The sequence below is a fragment of the Mandrillus leucophaeus genome, unplaced genomic scaffold, assembly GCF_000951045.1.
Source record: "Mandrillus leucophaeus isolate KB7577 unplaced genomic scaffold, Mleu.le_1.0 Scaffold1132, whole genome shotgun sequence".
Lineage (NCBI taxonomy): Eukaryota > Metazoa > Chordata > Mammalia > Primates > Cercopithecidae > Mandrillus > Mandrillus leucophaeus.
The window spans coordinates 851,110-876,721 of record NW_012099566.1 but is presented as its reverse complement, the minus strand read 5'-3'; the positions used below and the strand labels follow the sequence as shown (position 1 = coordinate 876,721).

Here is a 25,612-nt window from a genome sequence, read left to right as displayed (position 1 = left end):
TTTCTTGCCTTCTGCTAGCTTTTGAATGTGTTTGCTCTTGCTTCTCTAGTTCTTTTAATTGTGATGTTAGGGTGTCACTTTTAGATCTTTCCTGCTTTCTCTTGTGGGCATTTAGTGTTGTAAATTTCGCTCTACACGCTGCTTTAAATGTGTCCCAGAGATTCTGGTATGTTGTATCTTTGTTCTCATTGGTTTCAAAGAACATCTTTATTTCTGCCTTCAGTTATTTATGTACTCAGTAGTTATTCAGGATCAGGTTGTTCAGTTTCCACGTAGTTGAGCAATTTTGATTGAGTTTCTTAGTCGTGAGTTCCAGTTTGACTACACTGTGGTCTGAGAGACAGTTTGTTATAATTTCTGTTCTTTTACATTTGCTGAGGAGTGCTTTACTTCCAACTATGTGGTCAATTTTGGAATATGTGTGATGCGGTGCTGAGAAGAATGTATACTGTGTTGATTTGGGATGGAGAGTCTGTAGATGTGTATTAGATCCGCTTGGTACAGAGTTGAGTTCAATTCCTGGATATCCTTGATAACTTTCTGTCTCATTGATCTGTCTAATGTTGACAGTGGGGTGTTAAATTCTCCCATTATTATTTTATGGGAGTCTAAGTCTCTTTGTAAGTCTCTAAGGACTTGCTTCTAAATCCCTTTTAAACTGATCATTTTCAATACCCAGTGCATTACAATCAATTGTCATTGTACTTCTTTGGAACGCTAAAATTTGTTTCAAATCTCACTAAGAAGCTGGCTTCTGTGTATATTTCACGTGTCCCCATTAAACTTTGGCATAACGAAAGGTCCCAGGCTTTCCTTGACTTTTCCTACTACAGACCAAGTTCCAATAGTTCCAAATATTAAATCATTTTATGGTTCCAAGTATTAAATCATTTTATGGTTGACTTCTGACAATGTAGTTCAGCTCAAATGTATCTGGACCAACTGAGATCCAACTATATCTGGATTTCAATTGTTAACATTTAACATTGAACCATCTGGAGTTCTCATGGACAAGAGAAGTAGATCAGTTATATGGTTTATCAGTTTCTAATTTCATTAAATAACCATATCTAATTATCAGATGCAGGACTTTATTCTCAGAACTGCTACATTACTCACTTGTGTCATTGAACAGTTTGAAGATTTAAGGGAATCAGAATTTGGTAATAATATCTTGGGTGTACTGTCCTTGCTAATTTTTGTCTTGTTGAATACTTTATGTTTACATATTAGCTGTATTTATCTATATTCAGAATCTAGTAATTCAAATCAACAAATAGTTTTCATATGATTAATGAATGATATACTTTGTGAGTTGCTTATGCTAAGAAATTTTTTTTTAATGGTAGTTGATGTTTCAGTTCTGAACAATAAAATCAACATGCCAATTCTTTTGGAAGCCACACTATTTGAAAGATAAACTTGACAGAAAATTTGTAATTGTAACTTATTATAATGTTCATTGAATTTGTATTGACCAATATTTCTTCCATCAACTCATAAGTTATTTACACTTATTTAAAAATAGGGTGTCAAGAACATTATTTTTAATTTTGAATATCCTTTTAGAGTTGTATAAATTGTACATTCATCTATTAGAGTTGCCAAAACAAAGTGTCAAGGGTGACAAGTAGTATTGTAGAGCAGGGTTGCTTCTAAATCCCTTTTAAACTGATCATTTTCAGTACCCAATGCATTACAATCAATTGCCATTGTACTTCTTTGGGACGCTCAAATCTGTTTCAAATCTCACTAAGAAGCTGGCTTCTGTGTATATTTCACATGTCCCCATTAAGCTTTGGCATAACAAAAGGTTGCAGGCTTTCCTTGACTTTTCCTACTACGGACCAAGTTCCAATAGTTTCTCTATGAAATTCCAGTGACTTTTAGTGGGAAAAACGATTTTTAGAAACAAACTAAACCATGAAAAATTCACTACAGGTTCGAAATTATCCTTGACTAAGAAAAGCAATTTTTGACCGAGCCGGGGGTTCACGCCTTAATCCCAGCACTTTGCGGGGCCAAGGCGTGTGGATCACTTGAGGTCAGGAGTTGGAGACCAGCCTGGCCAACATGATGGAACGCTGAAAATTCAAAAACTTACCCGGGTGTGGTGGTACACACCTGTAATCCCAGCTCCTCAAGAGGCTGAGGCAGGAGAATCACTTGTACCTGGGAGGCAGAGGTTGCAGTGAGCTGAGATCGTGCCATAGTACTCTAGCCTTGGCGACAGAGCAAGACTGTTAAAAAAAAAAAAAGAAAAGAAAAAGAAAAAGAAAAATGATTTCCTTTAATATATGTCCCTTTCTTCCTCAGACTAAATATCCTGCAATCATAAGAAAATGTAAAAGTTTCTCAGGAGGTTATACAGAGCAGGGAAGATTAGATTTTCCATATGGAAGAGACACTCAGCAGAAAACTGTGCATCCATGCTTGAGGGGCTGGGTCAAAGAAGCTGTCATGCGTCACCCAACAAGCCTCTGGAGTCAGTTATGTAACTAGCAAACGCTTCCCACTAAGTAAAGATGTCACTTCTCTGAACTTACTCTTCTCATCTGCACACTAAAGCTGTTGTGCCGCTAGCCTCCTTCCAGTTCTGATTTATGATGATTCAAACTTAAAGATTTTTATTTAGTTACATTCTAAGTTTTCACAATAAATAGGTTGTGAATATTATTTTCTATCACTTGTTCCAGAATTATAGAAGAAACATAAATTATATCCTATTTAAATTATGGTGTAAGTATAAATATATATATATATATATTTTTTGAACATTCGTGTATGCACCCATATTTTTTATGTTAATAATATATCTCATCCGATACATGAGTTCGCACTATGGTAAGAATGCATGCCATCGAATACAAACAAAATGCCATGAAACTCAACAAAATGTTTTATTTCTGAAGATAATTTGCTACATTTCTGATTTTTTTTTTTTGTTAGAGTCGTATTTCTTGTTTCTCTTTTCCAAAAAACAATTAATGCCAATGTGTACACCCTGAACTGACAGCTTCAGCGTAACTTGGTAGAGTTAGATAACCTCAGTTTAAATTAATGCTGATAAAACCTCCAGAATTGCTGAAGAGACCATACTACGTGAGTAGAATTAGAGAAAGTGGAATGAGGTTCTTCTTGTCCTGTTAATTGATTTCGGATCCATTAAGGATTTTATGGAGAAATAAAATGGCCAGATGATGGGTTATTAATTTATACAAAGAAAAATAGATTATAAAGATGAGTAGTCAGGATCAGGAAACTAGTCATGGTTGCTGTGATTCCAGAAGAAAATGTTTGAGAGAAGGTGATATCAAAATTTATCTCTAATATGAGTTATTACAGTAAAAAATATGTATACTTTTTTGTTTGTTTTTTATTGCAAGTGAGACCTTGTCATTTTCCCGACATTAAACATGGAAGTCTGTATTATGAGAGCATGCGTAGACCATACTTTCCAGTACCTGTAGGAAAATATTTCTCCTATCACTGTGATGAATCTTTTGAGACTCCTTCAGGAAGTTACTGGGATTACATTCATTGCACACAAGATGGGTGGTCACCAGCAGTACCATGCCTCAGTAGGTAAACTTCTGGACAGCTATACATGCATAAAACTTTCAAAGATTAAAGAAAGGAGAGCACATAAGTGATTACTCTTGTCTTATGTAACAGAAATAGGGCCAAGAAAAGAGTTGTTCAAGCAAAATGACGAGAATAGATCTTTTCTATTATGAGGAGTTCTTGAAAATCATATGAGAAATAAATATAGAGACTTTATGAGAATATCTATATAGTTTATACATATTTTAATTATTTAAACTAAAGATAAGTAATCTTCAATGTTGGTATTTCTTTTTGTGAAAACTTTTGTTAATAATTTTAGTTCATACTTATTTATTTTTATTTTTTGATGTTTATGCACTCTAATATGGTAACAATAATTTTAATATACTATTTTGAGTAAATTTATGCTTTCCATTTACTTTATTTATTTATCATTGTTATGGTCCTTAGGAAAATGTTATTTTCCTTATTTGGCAAATGGATATAACGAAAATAATGGAAGAAAGTTTGTACAGGGTAACGCTGTAGAAGTTGCCTGCCATCCTGGCTATGGTCTTCCAAAAGAGCAGACCACAGTTACATGTACTGAGCATGGCTGGTCTCCTCCTCCCAGATGCATCCGTGTCAGTAAGTACACTGCTCTGAGATCCCAGCATGTTCATGTCTTTCTAAGTAACACAGATGACATTCTCAAACTCATCCATATTAACTGTGACAAAATGTTTTTGTCAACTCGTTTTGCCAACGGACTTATTTAGTTTTACTTTTTAATTGTGTGAATATACAAATTTCTTGATAAGTACATAGCAAAATAAATGCTCCTATTAATGAGTATTAGTCAAGAATACAGTAAAAGAGTTAGGACACAATACTTGTTGGCTAAATAAAGTCATATCGAAGCGGCATCAGTGTCTGGGGTCAATACTCGAGGTTGGTCATCTCGCACCAAGAACATTAATTACAAATGGGTGTTCTGGGATATTGTGCATATTCAACTCTAGAAGGTTTCCTACAGTATTTATTCCAATATACATTTATATCAACAGTTCCTTCCTTTTTTACATGTTGCTAATGATTGGTGATGTCACATTTTAGTATTTACAAGTTGAGTGGCTATAAAATGTTACAGCATTGTCGTGTAAATTTGCATTTCTTTTACTACCAACTGGATTTACAATATATGTTCACAATTTAATTGGTATTTAATGATTCTAATCTTTGGAAATGCAGTTTGATGTTTTTTGATTTATCTTTTTGGGAGTTTTGGTATTTATTAGTTGGAATCATCTTAATAATTCTGAATATAAAATATCTTTAATTATATGTAATGCAAATGCATTCTTTTTGTGGCTAGTATTGTTCTTTCCTTTTTTCTGCATTAGGAACATAAGTTGCTCATTTTACTAAATAATTGTCAATCTTTTTTCATGATGAATGTTTTTCGGTTCTTTTTAAAGGAATACATTTTCAAAAGCACAGAGCCATTATACCATTCTTTATTCTAAAATGTCATATGTTATCTTTTCGTACTTAAAAAATATTTTTTATTTTCTTGATAACAGCTGTATTTCATTTTTAAATAAAATACGATAAACTCAACATTTCCCTAACAGTTTTTATGGTACCATTCTCATACAGTATATGTTATGTTGTATATTTTGTACATTGTGTGTGTATACACACACAGGCATACACACACACAATGACTTTTATTCTGAATACTCTGTTCTACAGTATTAGTAAACAATTTTTTAATCAGCATTCCAGTAACCCTCTATTGAATTTTATTTATTTATTTTATTTTAAGACAGAATTTCACTCTGTCACCTGGACTGGAGTGCATTGGTAGGATCTTGGCTCACTGCAACCTCCATCTCCTGAATTTTAATTAATATAGGTTTACAATAAATATGGATATGGCTTTTCACTCTAATGATGACCTTTCACCCCAGTCTTTTTTCTTCATCAGTCTCTTTTACGTATCTCATCATTTTGTGTCAGATGATCCCATTACTTTTAGACTATTTTTAAAGATTGAGGCTGATAATAAGCTTTGATTGGATGTGCAATTTCTGCTGATATCAACCAACTCAATCAAGGTTTATGCCCCTTGCTTTGGTTTTGCAGCTAATTGTAGAGTCAACTACTTATTTCCTTTTTATTTTTCTTACTTTTTTCCTTCCTTCCTTCCTTCCTTTCTTTCCTTCCTTCATTCCATCCTTCCTTCCTTCTTTCCTTCCTTTCTTGTTTCCTTACTTCGTTTCTTTCTTCTTTCAGCTGTTGAAAGAGTCAACTACATTTTTTCTCCTTTCCTTTCCCTTTTCCTTTCTCCTTTCCTTTCCCCTTTCCTTCCTCTTTTCCTTTCCTCTCCTCTCCTCTCCTTTCTTTCCTTTCCTTTCCTTTCTTTTCCTTTCCTTCCCCTTTCCCTGTCCTTCTCCCTTTTACTTCCCTTTCCTTTCCTTTTTCCTTTATTCTACTTTTCTCTTCTTTCTCTTTTTTCTTTTTTTCTCCCTTTCTCTTTCTCTTTTTTCTCTTTTCTTCTCTTCCTTTATTTTTCCTTTTTTCTTTCATTTTTCTCTTTCTTCTTTTTTTCTGTTTCCTTCTCTTCCTTCTCTTTCTTTCTTTTTCTCTGTCACTCTTTTTCCTTTATTCCTTTCTTTCTTTACCTTTCTTTTTCTTTTTTCTCTTCCTTTCCCTTCCTTCCTTTCTTTTTTCTTTCTTTCTTTCCTTCCTTCCTTCCTTCCTTCCTTCCTTCCTTCCTTCCTTTCTTTCTTTCTTTCTTTCTTTCTTTCTTTCTTTCTTTCTTTATTCCTTTCTTTCTTTACCTTTCTTTTTCTTTTTTCTCTTCCTTTCCCTTTCTTTCTTTCTTTCTTTCTTTCTTTCTTTCTTTCTTTCTTTCTTTCTTTCTCTCTTTCTTTCTTTCTTTCTCTTTCTCTCTTTCTTCCTTCCTTCCTTCTTTCTCTCCCTTCCTCACTCCTTCCTTCCTTCCTTCCCTCCTTCCTTCCTTCCTTTCTTCTGTCTCAAGTTTGTCTGGCTCAAGTTATTCCTAATAATGTTACTATTTTGCTCTTCATGCTAGACTCTGTACTTTAGTCAGGTTATTTATCTACTTTGTAGTGGTCATATAATTAACAAGACTTAGCTTCATCTTCAGATGGAGATATCAATGTTATATTATCAATGTGGTCAATTATCAGTGAATCACAATACTTCTCAATTTAATAAAATGTAAATTCCTCAAACCATGTTGTGAAAATAAGCAGAAAAATTTAAATATACTTAAATGAATACAGCAGATATATATTGGAGTGTGTCCTGCGTTTGTGCAAACTGGCTGTGATTTCCTTTAAAATAATCATGTAAAGAAAACACTTGCCAAATAAATCACAGAATACCAATTTCCCTTGACTTCGGTCTTATTTACATATCCATTCTGCCTTTCTTGGCCTGTTAACTGCTGCACTTGGACTATTCACACTTAAAATAATTACCGATATATAGGACTTAAACCTCTGTCATTTATTAGTTTCTGTTTGCTTCCTCTGGTTTTCAGCCCTATTACTCTATTCCTCCATTCCCTGTGGGGAAATCTTTAAAAAAGATTAATTTTGATTCATATGTATTGTTTTTGATTGTATCCCTTGTATAACTTTTTACCTTTTGTAAAAAAAGTTGTTGCTTTAGCTAATACTATATACATATAATAATATATTACTGTCTACTGGTGCTGACATTTAAATCTTCAACTGGAATATGGAAACCTTACTTTCATGTAGATCCAATTTTACTCTCCGCGTTTTAAGTACAAATGCCACTAGTATTTTCCATACATATATTGAGCACCATATTAAACTCATTTGCTTCAAACATCAAACATAATTGAAAAAACATATGAGGAAAAAGCTTGTTATATTGACTCCTCTTTTTTTTTTTTTTTTTTTTGAGACAGAGTCTTGCTCTGTCGCCCAGGCTGGAGTGCAGTGGCCAGATCTCAGCACACTGTAAGCTCCGCCTCCCGGGTTTACGCCATTCTCCTGCCTCAGCCTCCGGAGTAGCTAGGACTACAGGTGCCCGCCACCTTGCCCGGCTAGTTTTTGTTTGTATTTTTTAGTAGAGACGGGGTTTCACCGTGTTAGCCAGGATGATCTCGATCTCCTGACCTCATGATCCGCCCGTCTCGGCCTCCCAAAGTGCTGGGATTACAAGCTTGAGCCACCGTGCCCGGCCTGATTCCTCTTTTTATCTATTATATTGTTCTATTCTTTCAGTCTCCTAAAGTCTCAAGCTCTTTCTTTTATCTTTTTATTTTAATTTGAAGAATTCCTTTAGTTAATCTTTAAGCATAGGTCTACTGGAGACGAATTCTCTTGGTTTCCCTTTTTCTGAGAATGTCTATATTTACCGCTTTACTTGTAAAGGATAATGTCACTGGATATAAAATATAGTATGACAGTTCTTTAAACACTTGATAACTGTGCCACATGGTTATAGAAGAAAAACTCACCGTCATTGACATTGTTGATCCCCTAGAGGAAAGGCATAGTTTTTGTCTAGTTGCCTTCAAAATATTTTGTTCTTTTTAAAAGTAGTTTTATTTTGACGTATATTTGGTATAAATTCCAATGTGTTTATCCTCTTTGGAGTTCACTCAGCTTCTTAAATATGTAAGTTTATACCTTATGTACAAAATGGGAAGTTTTCAGCCATTATTTTATTTATTCATTTTTCAACCTAATACCCTTTCTCTTCTTTTTATGGATCTGCATTATTTGTTGTTGTTGTATTTTTCTAAATGTCTCAGTTCAGTTTTTTGTTTTCAATCTTTTTCAGAGTGGGTAATTTATATTGCTCTATGTTCAAGTTTATGGATTAAATTGTCTGTTAGCTCACAATGTATTATTAAGCCTATCAAATGTTTTTAAAAATCTTTTTTCAAATTTTTCAATTTTATAACTCCTATTGGGTTTTTGAAAACCATCATCAATTTCAAAACCTGTATCCTCTTAGTGTCACTCCAAAGAAAGTTGAATACAAAATAAGAAACTTCCTTTGTCATAGTTTTCTATGTTTAGCATGTATTCATTCGAAAAGACATTTCTTATTTCTGGTCTACTATAAGTGGCAATATTTCTTAATGTTTTATGTGTTTCTTCAGTAAGGCAAAAATAACTTAAATATATTACTTTCAGTTTGTAGAAGTAAAATTTCTTCCAGGAATCATTTCTTTCACCAGAAATCACAAAATTGTTGATATGATATGAAGTGCTGTGTTTGTATTTGCCTTATTTGAACTTATATTTTGATTTGCTCTCACAATAAATCAAGTGATGAAATGATGTTTTTTAGATTCTACAAGAAAGTGTGGGCCCCCTCCACCTATTGACAACGGAGACATTACTTCATTCCCGTTGTCACTATATGCTCCAGATTCATCAGTTGAGTATCAATGCCAGAACTTGTATCATCTTGAGGGTAACAAGCGAGTAACATGTAGAAATGGACAATGGTCAGAACCACCAAAATGCTTACGTAAGTACTTTAATATTCGCATGGACCCTGGAAAAATCAGTGTGATGAGTCTGATATTTCGCTGTTTGTAACAAAATAATCACAGATTATTGTATAATCATTCTGCTGAATGCTTGCCTACCAAATATTTATGTTAGAAAGCAAACTTTAGAAATTTTTCTTTACGGCAGGGACGGTAGCCTAGGCCTATAATCCTGCAGTGTGGGAGGCCGAGGTGGGCGGATCACGAGGTCAAGAGATCCAGACCATACTGGCTAACACACTGAAACCCGATCTCTACTAAAAATACAAAAAAAAAAATAGCCCTGCAGGGTGGTGAGCACCTGTAGTCCCAGCTAGGCAGGAGGCTGACACAGGAGAATGGCCTGAACTCAGAAGGCAGAGCTTGCAGTGAGCCGAGATTGGGCCAACAGAACTACACCCTGGGCAACAGAGCAAGACTCCATCTCAAAAAGAAAAAAAAAGAAAGAAAGGAAATCTTTCTCTTTATATTTACATTTTATGTTAAAACATTTAGTTGACAAACAAAAATATTTTCAAGTTTGACAATATACTGTTTTGATATATTTGGAATACAATGATTACCACAATCAAATTAATTAGCACATTCTTCATCACCTATGCTTACCATTGTGTGTAGGTGGGTGTGTGAGTATGTGTGTGTGTGTTTGTGGTTAGGACACTTAAAATCTGTTTCCTTACCAATTTTCAAATAAATAGTACAATATTATTAGCTATAAATATCACTAGATCTCTACGTTTGATTCCCAGTTCTTGTTCATGTTGTAGCTGAAAGTTTGTACTCTTTGACCAAGGTCTTAATCAACAAAAAACAGCAATGATAGGTTCTAAAATGCAGGGATCCTAAAATGACAATTGATGTAATGAATCATTGATAATACACCTCTAATTCTCATACATTAAACATAGTACCTCGTTTTTACATCGTTTACCATTTTAACTTTATGTAAATCAATATGATGTTTTTACATAGTCAGTTTGGATAGTGTTTTGAGAAATAATTCCTGAACCATCATATAACATTCTACTTGAAAACCTGAAAGTCTATGAAGATTTGCATAATAGTTAATGTTTTTATGTTTACTGTTTTCTATTTTCAGATGCGTGTCTAATATCTCCAGAAATTCTGGAAAAATATAACATAACATTTAAATGGGTAGCCGAACAGAAACTTTATTCAAGAACAGGTGAACCAGTTGAATTTGTGTGTAGATCTGGATATCATCTTTCACCAAACTCTCATGCATTGCGAACAACATGTCAGGATGGGAAACTGGAGTATCCAACTTGTGTAAAAAAATATTGATCATAAAACGCACACCTTTATTCAGAACTTTAGTATTAAATCAGTTCTCAATTTCATTTTTTAAGTAATGTTTTACTTCTTTTTATTCATAAGTAAAATTTTGGGGTTGATTTGTGAAAATGTAATTATAATCTGAGACTGGTGGCTCTCTTCTTAAAAGCACCATATTAAAACTTGGGAAACAAACTGTTGTGTCCAGTTTATAAAATTTTTATGGCATGAAGTTAGATGCAATTTTTTCAGACTGGATTTCTGTCCATCACTGTTAAATCTCTCAAAGCTTTCTCCATAACTTCTGAGGCTCATTGTTTTACAGTAAATGGAAAACATATTATTGTCTCTGACTTCAAAATTATATCACTTCACAAAGATGAAAAAACCAAGTCAAGTCTTAACTCATGTTAGTAGTAAAAGTAATTACTATTTATGAATACATAAATGCACCAAAGTGATATCAACACATAAATGCACCAAAACTAATGAAGTGCAGATACTTCTACAAGATGTCAATCAAGCACACATAATAATGCAAACTAATCACAAAGAGGAATGAAAATGTAATTGGGTATATAAATACTATAACATAGATATACAAAAAATACAAATACAGTATCAGTTATAACACACTCACATGCACGCACTCACCTGCAAACACAGAAACATGATAGTTTTGCCCTGAATTAATGTTTATAGAAAAAAATGTTGCCAAGAAATTCAAAACTATGGATACAATTCTATATATGTGTTTAGAGATAGTAGGGGTAAAATTTGTGATTTAATTCCTTTGTATATATCAGTATTCTCTGATTTTTCTACCTTTAACATATATTACTTTGAACCAAAAGCAAAATTTATTTTAAATAATGATTTATAACAAGCAAGGTGGTACATGTTGAGAATGATAAACATGTCATCAGTAATGATCTTAACATCAAATAACTTCTTAACTATTTTTGGAGAAGAGTTTTGGAAATTTCAATAATAAGGTTCTGAAGTGTAATTTTAAAATTCATTCATTTTAACCAGCATTAGTTAGTTAAAATCATTTTTCACTAGGAACATTTTAAACTCCTAAAGGAGGTGAAGCCATTATGTGCAAATAAAGATATAAATAATACACCAAAAATATTATTTAATGATACCTTATGACTTCAAATTGCATAAAATCAGGTGACTTGTATACTCAGGCTTTCCCCTTGTTAGTGATCCTGATTTAGATAAATTGTTCGAGTTGAGGAAAGCCAGCTTTCACAAATTTAAAGGACATTTGTTATAATTAGCAAGTAGTGTTTGTAGTAATGTGAACACCTAGGAATATACATTTATTCCTAAATTGTTTTAGTACATTTGGTCCATTATAAGAAATTACCATAAACTGGCTAGTTTATAAAAAATAGAAATTTATTTCATAGAGTTTTAGAGGTTGAGATTTTCAAGATTAAGATGCCAACTAATTTGATGTCTTGTAAGGGCTTGTTCCCTGCTTTGGTGCCTTCCTACTATGGTGCCTTCCCACCATGGTGACTTCCCACTACGTCCTTACGATGTGGAAGGGGCAAGGGAGTTCCATGAGGCTTGTTTGTAAACAGACTAATCCAGTCTACGAGGGTGGAATCCTCATGACCTAATCACCTAAAAAGGCCTCACCTTCTGATATAATCACCATAGTGATGAGGATGTAACATACAAATTTTGAAGGGACACTACTATGCAGACCATAGCACAGCATATGGATAAACAAATATATTCCATGTAAATGGAAACCAAAAGAAAGAAGGGTGGATATACTGACATTAACTAAAATAGAATTTTGAGTCAAATCTGTAGAAAGAATTAAGGAAGGTCATTACATAATAATATAGGAGTCAATTCACCAAGAAATCATAACTATTGAAAAAAAAAAATATATATATATATATGCACTCAACATGGGAACAATGAAACGTATAAAGCAAACAATATATCTAAAGGAAGAAATAGACAACAAAACAATCACAGTATGGGACTTCAATGCCCCACATTCAACAATGGGTAGATAATCTATACAGAAATCAATAAAAACATTGGACGTGAACTATAAGGTAGACCAAATGGACCTAACAGACCTATATAGAATATTCCATTTAACAAGAGTAGAATAAACATTCTTCTCAAGCACACAAAGTACATTCTCCAATATAGATCATATGTTGGGCCGCAAAACAAGTCTTAAAATTTTTAAAAAGATTGAAATTACATGAAGTACCTTTTTCAGGCATCGTGATATGAAACTAGAAATCCATTGGAGAAATGTTAAGAAATTCACAAATACATGGAAATTAAACAACATCATCCTGAACAACCATTGAGGCAATGAAGAAATTCAAAGGGAAATTTAAAAATATCTTGAGACAAACAAAAATGGAAAAGCAACATAGTAAAAAATATATGGTATGCAGCAAAAGCAGTTTTAAAGGGATGTTTAGAGACATGAATGACTCCATGAAGATTCTAATAAAGCAAGTAACTTTGTATGTCTGGAAACTAGAAAATGAAGAAAAAATTTAACCCAAAGCTAGTGGAAAGAAAAAAAAAGCAAGGTACAGAAATAAATAAAACAGACTGGAAAAATAATAGTGAAGATCCACAAAACTAGAAGTTAGCTTTCGAGAACATAAACAAGATTGACAAAACTTTAGCCGAAATAAAAAAGAGAGATGGAACAAATAAATAAAACTAGAAATGAAAGAGGAAACATTGCAACTGATAGAACAGAAATTTAAAAAACTGCAAGAGACCACTAGGAACAATTGTACGCCAACATATATCTGTTGAATAACCTGGTGGAAACAGATACATTCATAGACACATACAACCTACCAAGATTGAAACATAAAGAAATACAAAATTAATACAGAACAGTAATGAGTAAGAAAAATGAACAAGTAATAAAAAGTCTCTCATCAAAAAAAAAAAAACTCAAAAAGCTGGTGGCTTCATGACGGATGGAATCCTAGCAAACATTTAAAGAATCAACACTAATGCTTCTCAAATTCTGTCAAAAAATTAAGCGTGAACTCTCAGTTTTATTATATGAGGTCAAAATCACGCTGACACCAAAGTCACACATGAACACTACAAAATAATTATAGGTCAATATTCTTCATGAACATAGAGGCAAAAATGCTCAACAAAATACTTGCAAAGTGAGCACAACACATTAAAAGAATCATTCACCATAATGAAAAGGGGATGTATATCTGGGATGTAAAGATAGTATACACACACCAATCGATTACTGCTCCACACCAAATTAAAAGAATGAAAAACAAAAATTGTATACTCATCTCAATACATACAGAAAAGCATTTAACAAAAATTAACAACCTTTCATGATAAAAAGTCTCAACAAATTAGGCAGAAAAGAAATTACCCCAAGACAAAAAAGGCTATATATCACAAGCTCACATTTAACATTATACGCAAGAGTGAAAAGTTGAAACATTTTTCTTTATGATCAGAAAAAAACAAGGAGGTTCACTGTCACCTCTTCTGTTCAACATAGTGCTGGAAATCCTGGATAGAGCTATTAGGCATGAAAATTGGATAAGAAGAGAGTGATCTCATTATATACACATAGAAAACCCAAGGACTTCACCAAACCTTGCTAAAACTAATAACCAATTCAGTAACACTGCAGGGTACAAAATCTTCAGACAGAACCAATTACATTTCTATACACTAACAGCAAACTATTGAAATAAGAAATTGAAAAAAAAAAATTCCAATTTACAATAGCATCAAAAATAATAAAATACTTAAGACTAAATCAAAGCCAGGAGATGAGAGTTCTGTACTCTGAAAACTATAAAATACTGATGAAAGAAATTGAAGAAAACGCAGATAAATGAAAATATGTCCTGTCTGCAAGAGTCAAAAGAATCAACATTATAAAATTGTCTTCAATACCTAAAACTCTAGATTCCATGCAATTTTTTTTTTTTTTTTTTTTTTGAGACATAGTCTCACTCTGTCACCCAGGCTGGAGTGCAGTGACTGGATCTCACCTCACTGCAAGCTCCGCCTCCTGGGTTTATACCATTCTCCTGCCTCAGCCTCCCAAGTAGCTGGCACTACAGGTGCCCGCCACCTCGCCCAGCTAGTTTTTTGTATTTTTTAGTAGAGACGAGGTTTCACCATGTTAGCCAGGATGATCTCGATCTCCTGACCTTGTGATCTGCCCATCTTGGCCTCCCAAAGTGCTGGTATTACAGGCTTGAGCCACTGCACCCAGCCTCTTCTAAATACATCTTTCACAGAAAAGGAAAAAAAATCTAAAATTAATATAGAACAAGAGACACCGAGTAACTAAAGTAGTCTTAGAAGAGAAAAAAGCTAGAGACAGCACACTATCATGCTCTCTGGTTTCAAATTACACTACAAATCTATAATAACCAGAGAACAGTTTAGTCTTGATGCAAAAAAGGTACACAGACAGAATTAAAATTTCCTAAACTCATGCATATATAAAGACACTTCAAAATATTCATGAAAAATTGAACTAAAATGAGAAAAATTTAAAAATATACTTTATGGCTTAACATAAGCTCCGTCAAGTTCAACACATTCTTGTCAACAGCTATACAAACCATTTAGTCCATCGCTAAAGAATTGATAGTTCTGGGAATATAGCCATGTTAAGCAGTCTTTTTTATACAATTAACTGAAACAATATGTACTCTTTAAAGATTTGTTTTTAATTACACAAAAGAGGGGCAGTTCAAAGATGGACGAATATGAACAGTTCCAGGCTACAGCTCCCAGCATGAGTAACACAGAAGATTGGGGATTTCTGCATTTCCAGTTGAGCTTTGAAGAGAGTAGTGGTTCTCCCAGTATGGAGTTTCAGATCCAAGAACGGACAGACTGCTTCCTCAAGTGGGTCCCTGACCCCCGAGTAGCCTAACTGGGAGAGACCTCCCATGAGGGGCCAACTGAACGATCAGGCAGCAACATTTGCCGTTCAGCAATATTCACTCTTCTGCAACCTCCGCTGCTGGACCTCCAGCAAACTCCAACAGACTTACAGTTGAGGGTCCTGACTTTTAAAAGGAAAACTAACAAACAGAAATGATATGCACACCAAAACCCCATCTGTATGTCAGCATCATCAAAGACCAAAGGTAGATAAAATCACAAAGATGGGGAAAAAGCAAAGCAGAAGAGTTGAAAATTCTGAAAAACAGAGCACCTCTCCCCTTCCAAAGGAGCACATCTCCTAACCACCAATGGAACAAAGCTGAATGGAGAATGACTTTGATGAGTAGAGAGAAGATGGCTTCAGATGATCAAAATTCTCCGAGCTAAAGGAGGATGTTTGGACCCATCACAAAGAAGCTAAAAACATTGAAAAAAGATGAGATGAATGACTAACTAGAATAACCAATGTAGAGAACTCCTTAAATGACCTGATAGAGCTGAAAACCGTGGCACGAGAACTATGTGATGAATGGACAATCTTCAGTAACCAATTTGATCAACTGGAAGAAAGGGTGTCAGTGATTGAAGAGAAAATCAATGAAATGAAGTGAGAACAGAAGTTTAGAGAAAAAAGGGTAAAAAGAAATGAACAAAACCTCCAAGAAATATGGGACTATGTGAAAAGACCAAATCTGTGTCTGATTGGTGTATCTGAAAGTGATGGGGAGAATGGAACCAAGTTGGAAAACACTCTGCAGGATATTATGCAGGAGAACTTCCCCAACCTAGCAAGGCAGGCCAACATTCAAATTCAGGAAATACAGAAAATGCCACGAAAATACTCCTTGAGAAGAGAACCTCCAACACACATAATTGTCAGATTCACCAAAGGTGAAATGAAGGAAAAAATTTTAAGGGCAGCCAGAGAGAAAGGTCTGGTTACCCATAAAGGGAAACCCATCAGATTAACAGCGCATCTCTCAGCAGAAACTCAACAAGCCAGAAGAGACTGTGGGCCAATATTCAACATTCTTAAAGAAAAGAATTTTCAACCCAGAATTTCATATTCAACCAAATTAAGTTTCATAAGAGAAGGAGAAATAAAATCATTGACAGACAAGCAAATGCTTAGAGATTTTGTCACCACCAAGCCTGCCCTACAAGAGCTCCTGAAGGAAGCACTAAACATGGAATGGAACAACTGGTACCAGCCATGGCAAAAACATGCCAAAATGTAAAGAACATTGAAGCTAGGAAGAATCCTCCATAACTCATTTTATGAGGACATCATCATCCTGATACCAAAGCCTGGCAGAGACACAACAACAACAACAACAACAACAACAACAACAACAAAGAGAATTTTAGACCAATATCCCTGATGAACATCGATGCAAAAATCCTCAATAAAATACTGGCACACCAAATCCAGCAACACATCAAAAAGCTTATTCACCATGATCAAGTGGGCCTCATCCCTGGGATGGAAGGCTGGTTCAACATACGCAAATCAATAAATGTAATCCAGCATATAAACAGAACCAGAGACAAAAACCACATGATTATCTCAATAGATGCAGAAAAGGTCTTTGACAAATTTCAACAGCGCTTCATGCTAAAAACTCTCAATAAACTAGATATTGATGGAACGTATCTCAAAATAATAAGAGCTATTTATGACAAACCCACAACCAATATCATACTGAATGGGAAAAACTGAAAGCACTCCCTTTGAACACTAGCACAAGACAGGGATACCCTACTCTCCACTCCTATTCAACGTAGTGTTGGAAGTTCTGGCCTGGGCAATCAGGTAGGAGAAAGACATAAAGAGTATTCAATTAGGAAAAGAGGGATTCAAATTGTCTGTTTGCAGATGACATGATGGTATATTTAGAAAACCCCATCGTCTCAGCCCAAAATTTCCTTAAGCTGATAAGCAACTTCAACAAAGTCTCAGGATACAAAGTCAGTGTGCAAAAACAGAAGCATTTTTATATACCAATAACAGACAAACAGATAGTCAAATCATGAGTGAACTCCTATCTATAATTGCTTCAAATAGAATAAAATACCTAGGAATCCAACTTACAAGGGATGTGAAGGACCTCTTCAAGGAGAACTACAAACCACTGATATAAACAAATGGAAGAACATTCCATGTTCATGGATAGGAAGAATTAATATCATACTTCCCAAGGTAATTTACAGATTCAATGCCATCCCCATTAAGCTACCAATGACTTTCTTCACAGAATTGGAAAAAACTACTTTAAAGTTCAAATAGAACCAAAAAAGAGCCTGTATTGCCAAGACAATCCTAAGTCAAAAGAACAAAGCTGGAGGCATCACGCTACCTGACTTCAAACTATGCTACAAGGCTACAGTAACCAAAACAGCATGGTACTGGTACCAAATCAGAGATATAGACCAATGGAACAGAACAGAGCCCTCAGAAATAATACCACACATCTACAACCATCTGATCTTTGACAAACCTGACAAAAACAAGAAATGGGAAAAGGATTCCCTATTTAATAAATTATGCTGAGAAAACTCGCTAGCCATATGTAGAAAGCTGAAACTGGATCCCTTCCTTACACCTTATACAAAAATTAATTCAAGATGGTTTAAAGACTTAAATATTAGGCCTAAAACCATAAAATCCCTAGAAAAAAACCTAGACAATACCATCCAGGACACAGACATGGGCAAGTCTTTCATATCTAAAACACCAAAAGCAAAGGCAACAAAAGCCAAAATTGACAAATGGGATCTAATTAAGCTAAAGAGCTTTTGCACAGCAAAAGAAACTACCATCAGAGTGAACAGGCAACCTACAGAATGGGAGAAAGTTTTTGCAATCTACTCATCTGACAAAGGGCTAACATCCAGAATCCACAAAGAACTCAAAAATATTTACAAGAAAAAATTAAACAACCCCATCAAGAAGTGGACAAAGGATATGAACAGACACTTTTCAAAAGAATACATTTATGCAGCCAACAGACACATGAAAAAATGCTCGTCATCACTAGCCATCAGAGAAATGCAAATCAACACCACAATGAGAAACCATCTCACATCGGTTAGAATGGAGAACATTAAAAAGTCAGGAAACAACAGGTGCTGGAGAGGACGTGGAGAAATAGAACCCTTTTACACTGTTGGTGGGACTGTAAAGTAGTTCAACCATTGTTGAAGAGAGTGTGGTGATCCCTCAAGGATCTAGAACTAGAAATACCGTTTGACTCAGCCATTCCATTACTGGCTATATACCCAAAGGATTATAAATCATGTAGCTATAAAGACACAGGCACACATATGTTTATTGTGGCACTATTGACAATAGCAAAGACTTGGAACCAACCCAAGTATCCATCAATGACAGATTGGATTAAGAAAATGTAGCACATATACACCATGGAATAATATGCAGCCATAAAAAAAGGATGAGTTCATGTCCTCTGTAGGGACATGTATGCAGCTGGAAACCATCATTCTCAGCAAATTATCGCAAGAACAGAAAACCAAACACCACATGCTCTCACTCATAGGTGGGAATTGAACAATGAGATCACTTAGACACAGGAAGGGGAACATCATACACTGGGGCCTGTCGTGTGGTCGGGGGAGGGGAGAGGGCTAGAATTAGGAGATATACCTAATGTAAATGACGAGTTAATGGGTGCAGCACACCAATATGGCACATGAACATGTATGTAACAAACCTGCATGTTGTGCGCATGTACCCTAGAACTTAAGTATAATAAAAACAAACAAACAAAAATAGGCAAAAGAAAAAAATCAGGAGGAAGCAAATCAAGACTGTAATGTAGGAATGCTCAATGATTTCCCATAACAATTCTCACGACATTGGTTTTGTTTGATGAAAGTAATGAGCATGAGCATTGCTGTGGTGGGGGAGAACTCTCTGATGAAGTTTTCCTGGGCATTTTTCTGCTAAAGCTTTGAAAACTTTCTCAAAACATTATCTTAAGAATCAAATGTTATTCTTTGGCCTTCCAGAAACTCAACTAGTGAAATGTCTTGGCCATCTCACAGACTGTTGCCATGATGTTTTCTCCTGACTGGTTTGCTTTTGTTTTCATTGGACCACTTGTGCCGTATTCAGGATCATACTGATAAACCCATGATTCAACTCTTGTTACGAATATTTGAAGAAATGTTTCAGGTTCTTGTTCCCACTTGTTTAATACACTTTCCATTAAAAACTATCCTCTTGTCAGCCGGGCGCCATAACTCACAACTGTAATCCCAGCACTTTGCAAGGCCGAAGTGTGTGGATCACGAGGTCAGGAGATCGAGACCATCCTGGCTAACATGGTAAAACCCCGTCTCTACTAAAAATTAAAATATTATCTGGGCAAGGTGGCTGGCACCTGTAGTCCCAGCTACACTGGAGGCTGAGGCAGGAGAATGGCGTGAACTTGAGAGGCAGTGAGCTGAGATCGTGTCACTGCACTCCAGCCTGGGTGATAGAGGGAGAATCCCTCTCAAAAAAAAAAAAAAAAAAAAAAAAACCCTATTCTCTTTTCTACTACACCTCATTAAGGTGCAATGTATCTTGGCGCTCATTGAATGGAAATTTTGCTTTAACATTAATTTTTCCATCAGAATTTCTAAGATGAACTAGTGAACTAATTATGGTGTTGGCTATTAATTCTACTCTTAATCTTCAGTCCTCTTTAATCCAGGTATGAGCAAAATGAATTTTTGTTCTCAGAAATTAGTGTGGCTAGTCTGCCACTTGGGCTTCATCCTTAACACTGTCTTTTCTCTCCCTAAAACGACTTATCTGTTTGTAAACTGCTGATTGCTTTTGGGGTGTTGTCCCCAGAAATTTTTCAATAATTTCACTGAAGCTTCATGACAAGTGTTGGTTAGGATGTGTAAAAAAGGAAACACTTGTACACTGTGGGTGGGAATGCAGATTGTTACATCCATTGTAGAAAACTGTATGGAGTTTCCTCAAAATATTAAACACAGAACTATCGTATGATTCAGCAATTTCACTTCTGGGTATATAAACAAAGAAAATGAAATCAGTACGTCAAAGAAATACCTGCACTCTCATGACGTTTATTGCAGCATTGTTCACAATAGCAATGATATAGAAACAACTTACGTTTCTGTCAAAGATGATTGAATAAAGAAAATGTGGTGTATATATACAGTGGAACACATTAAATTCTGCCTTTAAAAAGAAGGAAATTCTGCCATTTCTAACAACATGGACAAACCTGACAAGTATTAAGTAAGTGAAGTAAACCGGACACAGAAAGACAAGTGCTGCATGGTGTCATTTATATGTGGACTCTAAAAAACACCTGAGCTCATAAAAGCAGAGAGTAGAAGGGTAGTTACCAGAGGTTGCACGGTAGGAGAAATGGAGAGACGTCCATCAGAGGATGCAAGTTACAAGGTGAATAAGTACTGGAGACTTAGTGTAAAGCATGGTGACTATAGTTTTTATTAATATATACTGGAAATTACAAAGACAATGTTCTTAAGTATTCTGACTTTACTTATACACACAAAAGGTAACTTGCAGGGGCCTTTGAAAACAGTATGCTGAGAATAGATAGGGCTCAAGGACAGTATCTCCAACTGAACTTTTAATGAACTCCCGTAGGCTCCAAGAAGGCGGGTAAATAAGAAAGAATATAGAAACAAGGTACTGAGTAGAAGGTTACATGTGGGAAAAGAAAGTTTGTTTTGCATTGCATTCTTTCTGCTGACGTGAGGTTTATGGAGTATAAATAAAGTGAGGCGGAGGCTCTGAGTGCGGCCGCCATGTTCTCTGTGTGTCTTTGTCTTTGTGTGTGTTCTTTCATTCTCCACCACCCCCGGTGCGGCCCCCAACAGTAACTAGGTGAGATACTAGATATTTGATTAGCTTCATTGTGATACTCATTTTTAAAATATTATGTTGCATAACATGAATGTAAAAATTTGTATTTGCCAATGACACTTTTATAAAAGTGAAAAAAAGATTACATTAATCAAAGAAAAATGGAAGTTAATAGACCAAAATAATACTTCTAGATATTGGCAATATAAATACTTCTTTTTCTAAAAAGGAAAGATTTATTGTGTGTTGTTGTAGTTGTGTATATCACCTTGGTGTCCTTAATTTTGATTTATTCAATCTGTTAAAATAAATACAGTTTTTATTCTATTTGAAGCTCAAATTGTACCAAATTTGGCTACTCAGTGCCTCTGGAAACTGACTCCTCATTACTTCTCACATGTCCTAATTGGTATTTGAGGATTTCTTTTGGTTTGTTTTTGTCTACCAAAACATGTTCTAAGTTCACTTTACATTTCCTCTGCCCAACATTCAAAATCATACATGTTTCTGAGAAAGTCTTATTATTTTTAAGGCAGAATATAATTTAGAACTCAAGAGACATGAAGTATTGCTAATAGATGGGAATGTTCAATACTTTGAAAATATAATTATTTTCAGTGATTTTTGGTGGTAAAATCTTTGAAACATAAATAAAATATAAAAGTTTTAATTCTTACTGGATTTTACAATTCAAATATAATGATACATGCATTAAAACAACTTTAGTATGTATATTTTTATTTTTCAGTTTTATGAGTACATGATAGGTCTATATATGTATGGGGTACAGGAAATATTTTGATACAGGCATACAATGTCTAATAATCTCATCAGGGTGAATAAGTTACTCATCATCTCTAGCATTTATCCTTTCTTTGTGTTACAAACAATCCAATTATATATACATTTTAATTATTTTTAAATGTACAATAAATTACTTTTGGCTGTAGTCACCCTGTTGTGCTATCAAATACTAGATCTTTTTTATTCTATCTAACTATGTTTTTGTACTCATTAAATATATTCTTGTGTCATTTGTCTTTACTGATTGATTCATGAAAATGTCAAAAGTATAATGAAACATCGCTATTACTAAACTACTAAGTGAAAATTAAAATTTCTTTGTTTATTTTGTCCCTAGATAGTTGACTCTGAGTGTGAATCTTCTTTTCAAAAATTACTTGAAATATTTCTCATCTTTGATTGACCCTATTACCAAATTCATAGAGTTGTATATTAATTTTCACTAGTTTTCTTCATTCTTAGATTTTGCTTCTTTTTTGTTTCTTATACACTAACAATAAACTATCTGAAAAAGATATTTAAAAACCTATTTGTCCTGTGATGACAGCAAAAAATAAAATAATTAGGAGTAAATTTAACCAAGGATCTCAAAAATCTATATATTGAAAACAATAAAATATTGATATAAAAATTTGAAGAAGACACACGTAAACAGAAAAATAGCCCATGTTCATGGACGGCAAGATTTAATATTGTTAAAATGTTCATATTACACAAAATGATGTAAGAATTCAATGTAGTCCCCATCAAAATACTAATGTCATTTTTCACAGAAACATGAAAAACAATTCAAAAATTTGTATAAAATAACAAGAGATCCAGAAGGTCAAAGCAATTTTGATCAAAAAGAATAAAGCTGGAGGCATTACACTTCTAAATTTTGATTTACTTTATAATGCTAACTTAGTCAAGATAGTATGACATTGGCATTAACAAGACATATCTATCAATAAAACAGAATAGAATTCAATGTATTTTTAATAAAGATTCCAAGAACACACAATGGGAAAATAATAGACTCTTCACTACATCTTGCCAGGAAAACCGAATATTCACATGTAGGTGAAATGGAACCCTGTTTCACACTCCATAAAACTATCTACTCAGAATATATGTAAGACTTACATGAAAGCCTGAAACTATAAAACTGTTAGAGGAAAACAAAGGAGAAAAAAATCCATGACATTGGTCTGGCCTATGATTTCTTGGATCGGACCCCCAAGCACAGGCAACAAAAGGAAAAATACACACACTGTATTACACCAAACTAAAAAGCTTCTGCATAGCAAATTAATGCACAGAATGAAGAGACAACTCATGGATTGGAAAAAAAATACTTGCAAAGCATACATCTGTTAAAGGATTAATATTCAAAATATATAACAAACTCAACTCAATGGCTAATAAAAATGAATAAACCAACTTAAAAATAGCCAATATACCTGAATAGACATTTCTCAAAAGAAGAAGTACAAATGATCAACAAATATTTTTATCAGCAATACAAAAAACAAGTGTTATCAAACATGTGGAGAAAAGGGCACACTTGCACATTGTTGGTGGAAATACAAATTAGTACAGCCATTATGGAAAATAGTATGCAGTTTGTCAAGAAATGAAAAACATAACATATGATCAATCCAGTAATCCCACTACTGAATAAATGTACAAAGAAAATGAAATCAATATGTCCAAGAGTTATCTGCATTCCATATTCATTATAGCATTATTTATAATACCCAAAATATGGAATCAGCTTAAGTATCCATTACACGTGAATAGATCAAGAAAATGTGGTGTATATGCACAATGGAATATTATTTGCCTTGAAAAAAGGAAATTCTGTATTTTCAAAAACATAAAATGAACATGGAAGACACTAAGTGAAATAAGACAGACAAAACCACATGATCCCACTTATATGCAGAATTTAAAAAGTTGGATTCATAGAAAGAGTAGAATGGTGGTTACCAGAACTGAGATGGAATGAGGGTGGAGAGATGTTGGTCAAAGGATAAAAAATTTTAGTTAGATAGGAGAAATAAATTGAGATATCTGTTGTAAAACATGGTGACTATAGTTAATATGATTTATTCTTGAAAATTATTGAGTGCAGACTTTAAGTAGTCTTACCACACACAAAAGAATGAGAAATATGTGAAGTAAAGCATGTATTTGTTAGCTTGATTTAGCCATTATATAATGTATACATATGTCAAAATAATGTGTTGTACATAATCAACATATGCAACATTTATTTTCAATAAAAATAAATGAAAATGTTTACAAAAAAGAAAATGTGGTATATACACACGGTGGAAGGCTATACAGACTAAAAGGAAGACAATTCTTTCAATAGTGAAAACATGGATGAATCTAGAGGATATTATGCTAACTAAAATAAATTCGACACAAAGACAAATCCTGCATGATCTTACTGATATGTGGAATCTAAAAACTTCACATTTACAGAAGATGAGATTGGAGTGGTGGTTACCAGAGGCTGAAGGGATTGGGGGTGGTTCTAGGGAGGTGTTGGTCAAAGGGTGTAAAGTTTCAGTTAGACTAGAGGAATACATTGTACTATGTATTGCATAGCATGGTGGTCACACTTAATAATAATAATAGTGATTATTATATATTGCTGTGGGTAGATGTGTTCTATTTAATATATTTAAGCTGAGCCTTTCTGACTACTACAGGAAAAGATGCTTAACATTTGTTATAAGTATGCTTTTCTTACAAAAATAAGTTCAATTGATATTCACATAATTAATCTAATCTTTGTTTTATTGATTTTCAGGTCAACAAAGACCTTATCTGAATACTCTTTACAACTTTTATGTAAGTCTAAAATTATTCCATAAGAAAAAATTTATGGAAAAAAAGACAAGGGCCTGAAGCATGTTTCAGTTTGGGTATTTCACTTTGTATTCACTGAATTTTGAAAAAATTAAAATAGTATCAAATAATGTATACAATCATATAATCTCCTTAAAAAATCCACTGAAGAACCTACTTGCATATGTAGTGTTGGATAATCAGGGTTTTTTGCTATGCTATACTATTGGCTTACTCTTCTTTTTGTTAATAGCACACTTAACAATATTAGTGGTTTCCTGGTGTTCTTCACTAAGGTCCTTGGTAAGTAAGTTCTGATTATATTTTGTGCAAAGAACTGTGAAAACACTTTGTGCTACATTTTAAAGTTTATTATAATCCACATTTCTGACCAATCACAGCTGTTCCAAAAGGTTGGAACACTTGGAAAAATAATTTTTTAAAAAAATATTTTTTTCTTTTTTTCAGAATTTCAAAAACAACCATGTTTAAGATTAATAACAATAGTTTTGAAAATTACAATACTTTTTAAAAGGTTTTACATACACCACTTACAGATAGAGTAAAATTTCATTATAACTGAAAAAGTTTTCATTAACATGTTATACTGGGCTAAATGTCATACAACTAAAATTCTACATGTCTTCACCATTTACATATATGTTATATATTTTTTATATGTAATATAAATATATATCTTACATATAAAA

The 25,612-nt window shown here is 33.9% G+C and overlaps 1 protein-coding gene across 2 annotated transcripts in view; it reads left to right on the top strand.

Moving 5' to 3' along the window:
• Window positions 1–25,612, top strand: part of CFHR3 (complement factor H-related 3) — a 137,197-nt gene that overhangs the window by 38,844 nt on the left and 72,741 nt on the right. The window contains exons 15-16 of one of the 2 annotated variants that reach the window (XM_011995772.1): window positions 8,914–9,096; window positions 10,218–10,606. The exons of the other annotated variant lie outside the window; for it this stretch is intronic. Of the exons in view, the coding sequence (XP_011851162.1) occupies window positions 8,914–9,096; window positions 10,218–10,423 (389 nt within the window). The 3' untranslated portion in view covers window positions 10,424–10,606. Of the gene's footprint in view, window positions 1–8,913; window positions 9,097–10,217; window positions 10,607–25,612 lie in introns of those variants that run through there. 2 annotated transcript variants of the gene reach the window in all.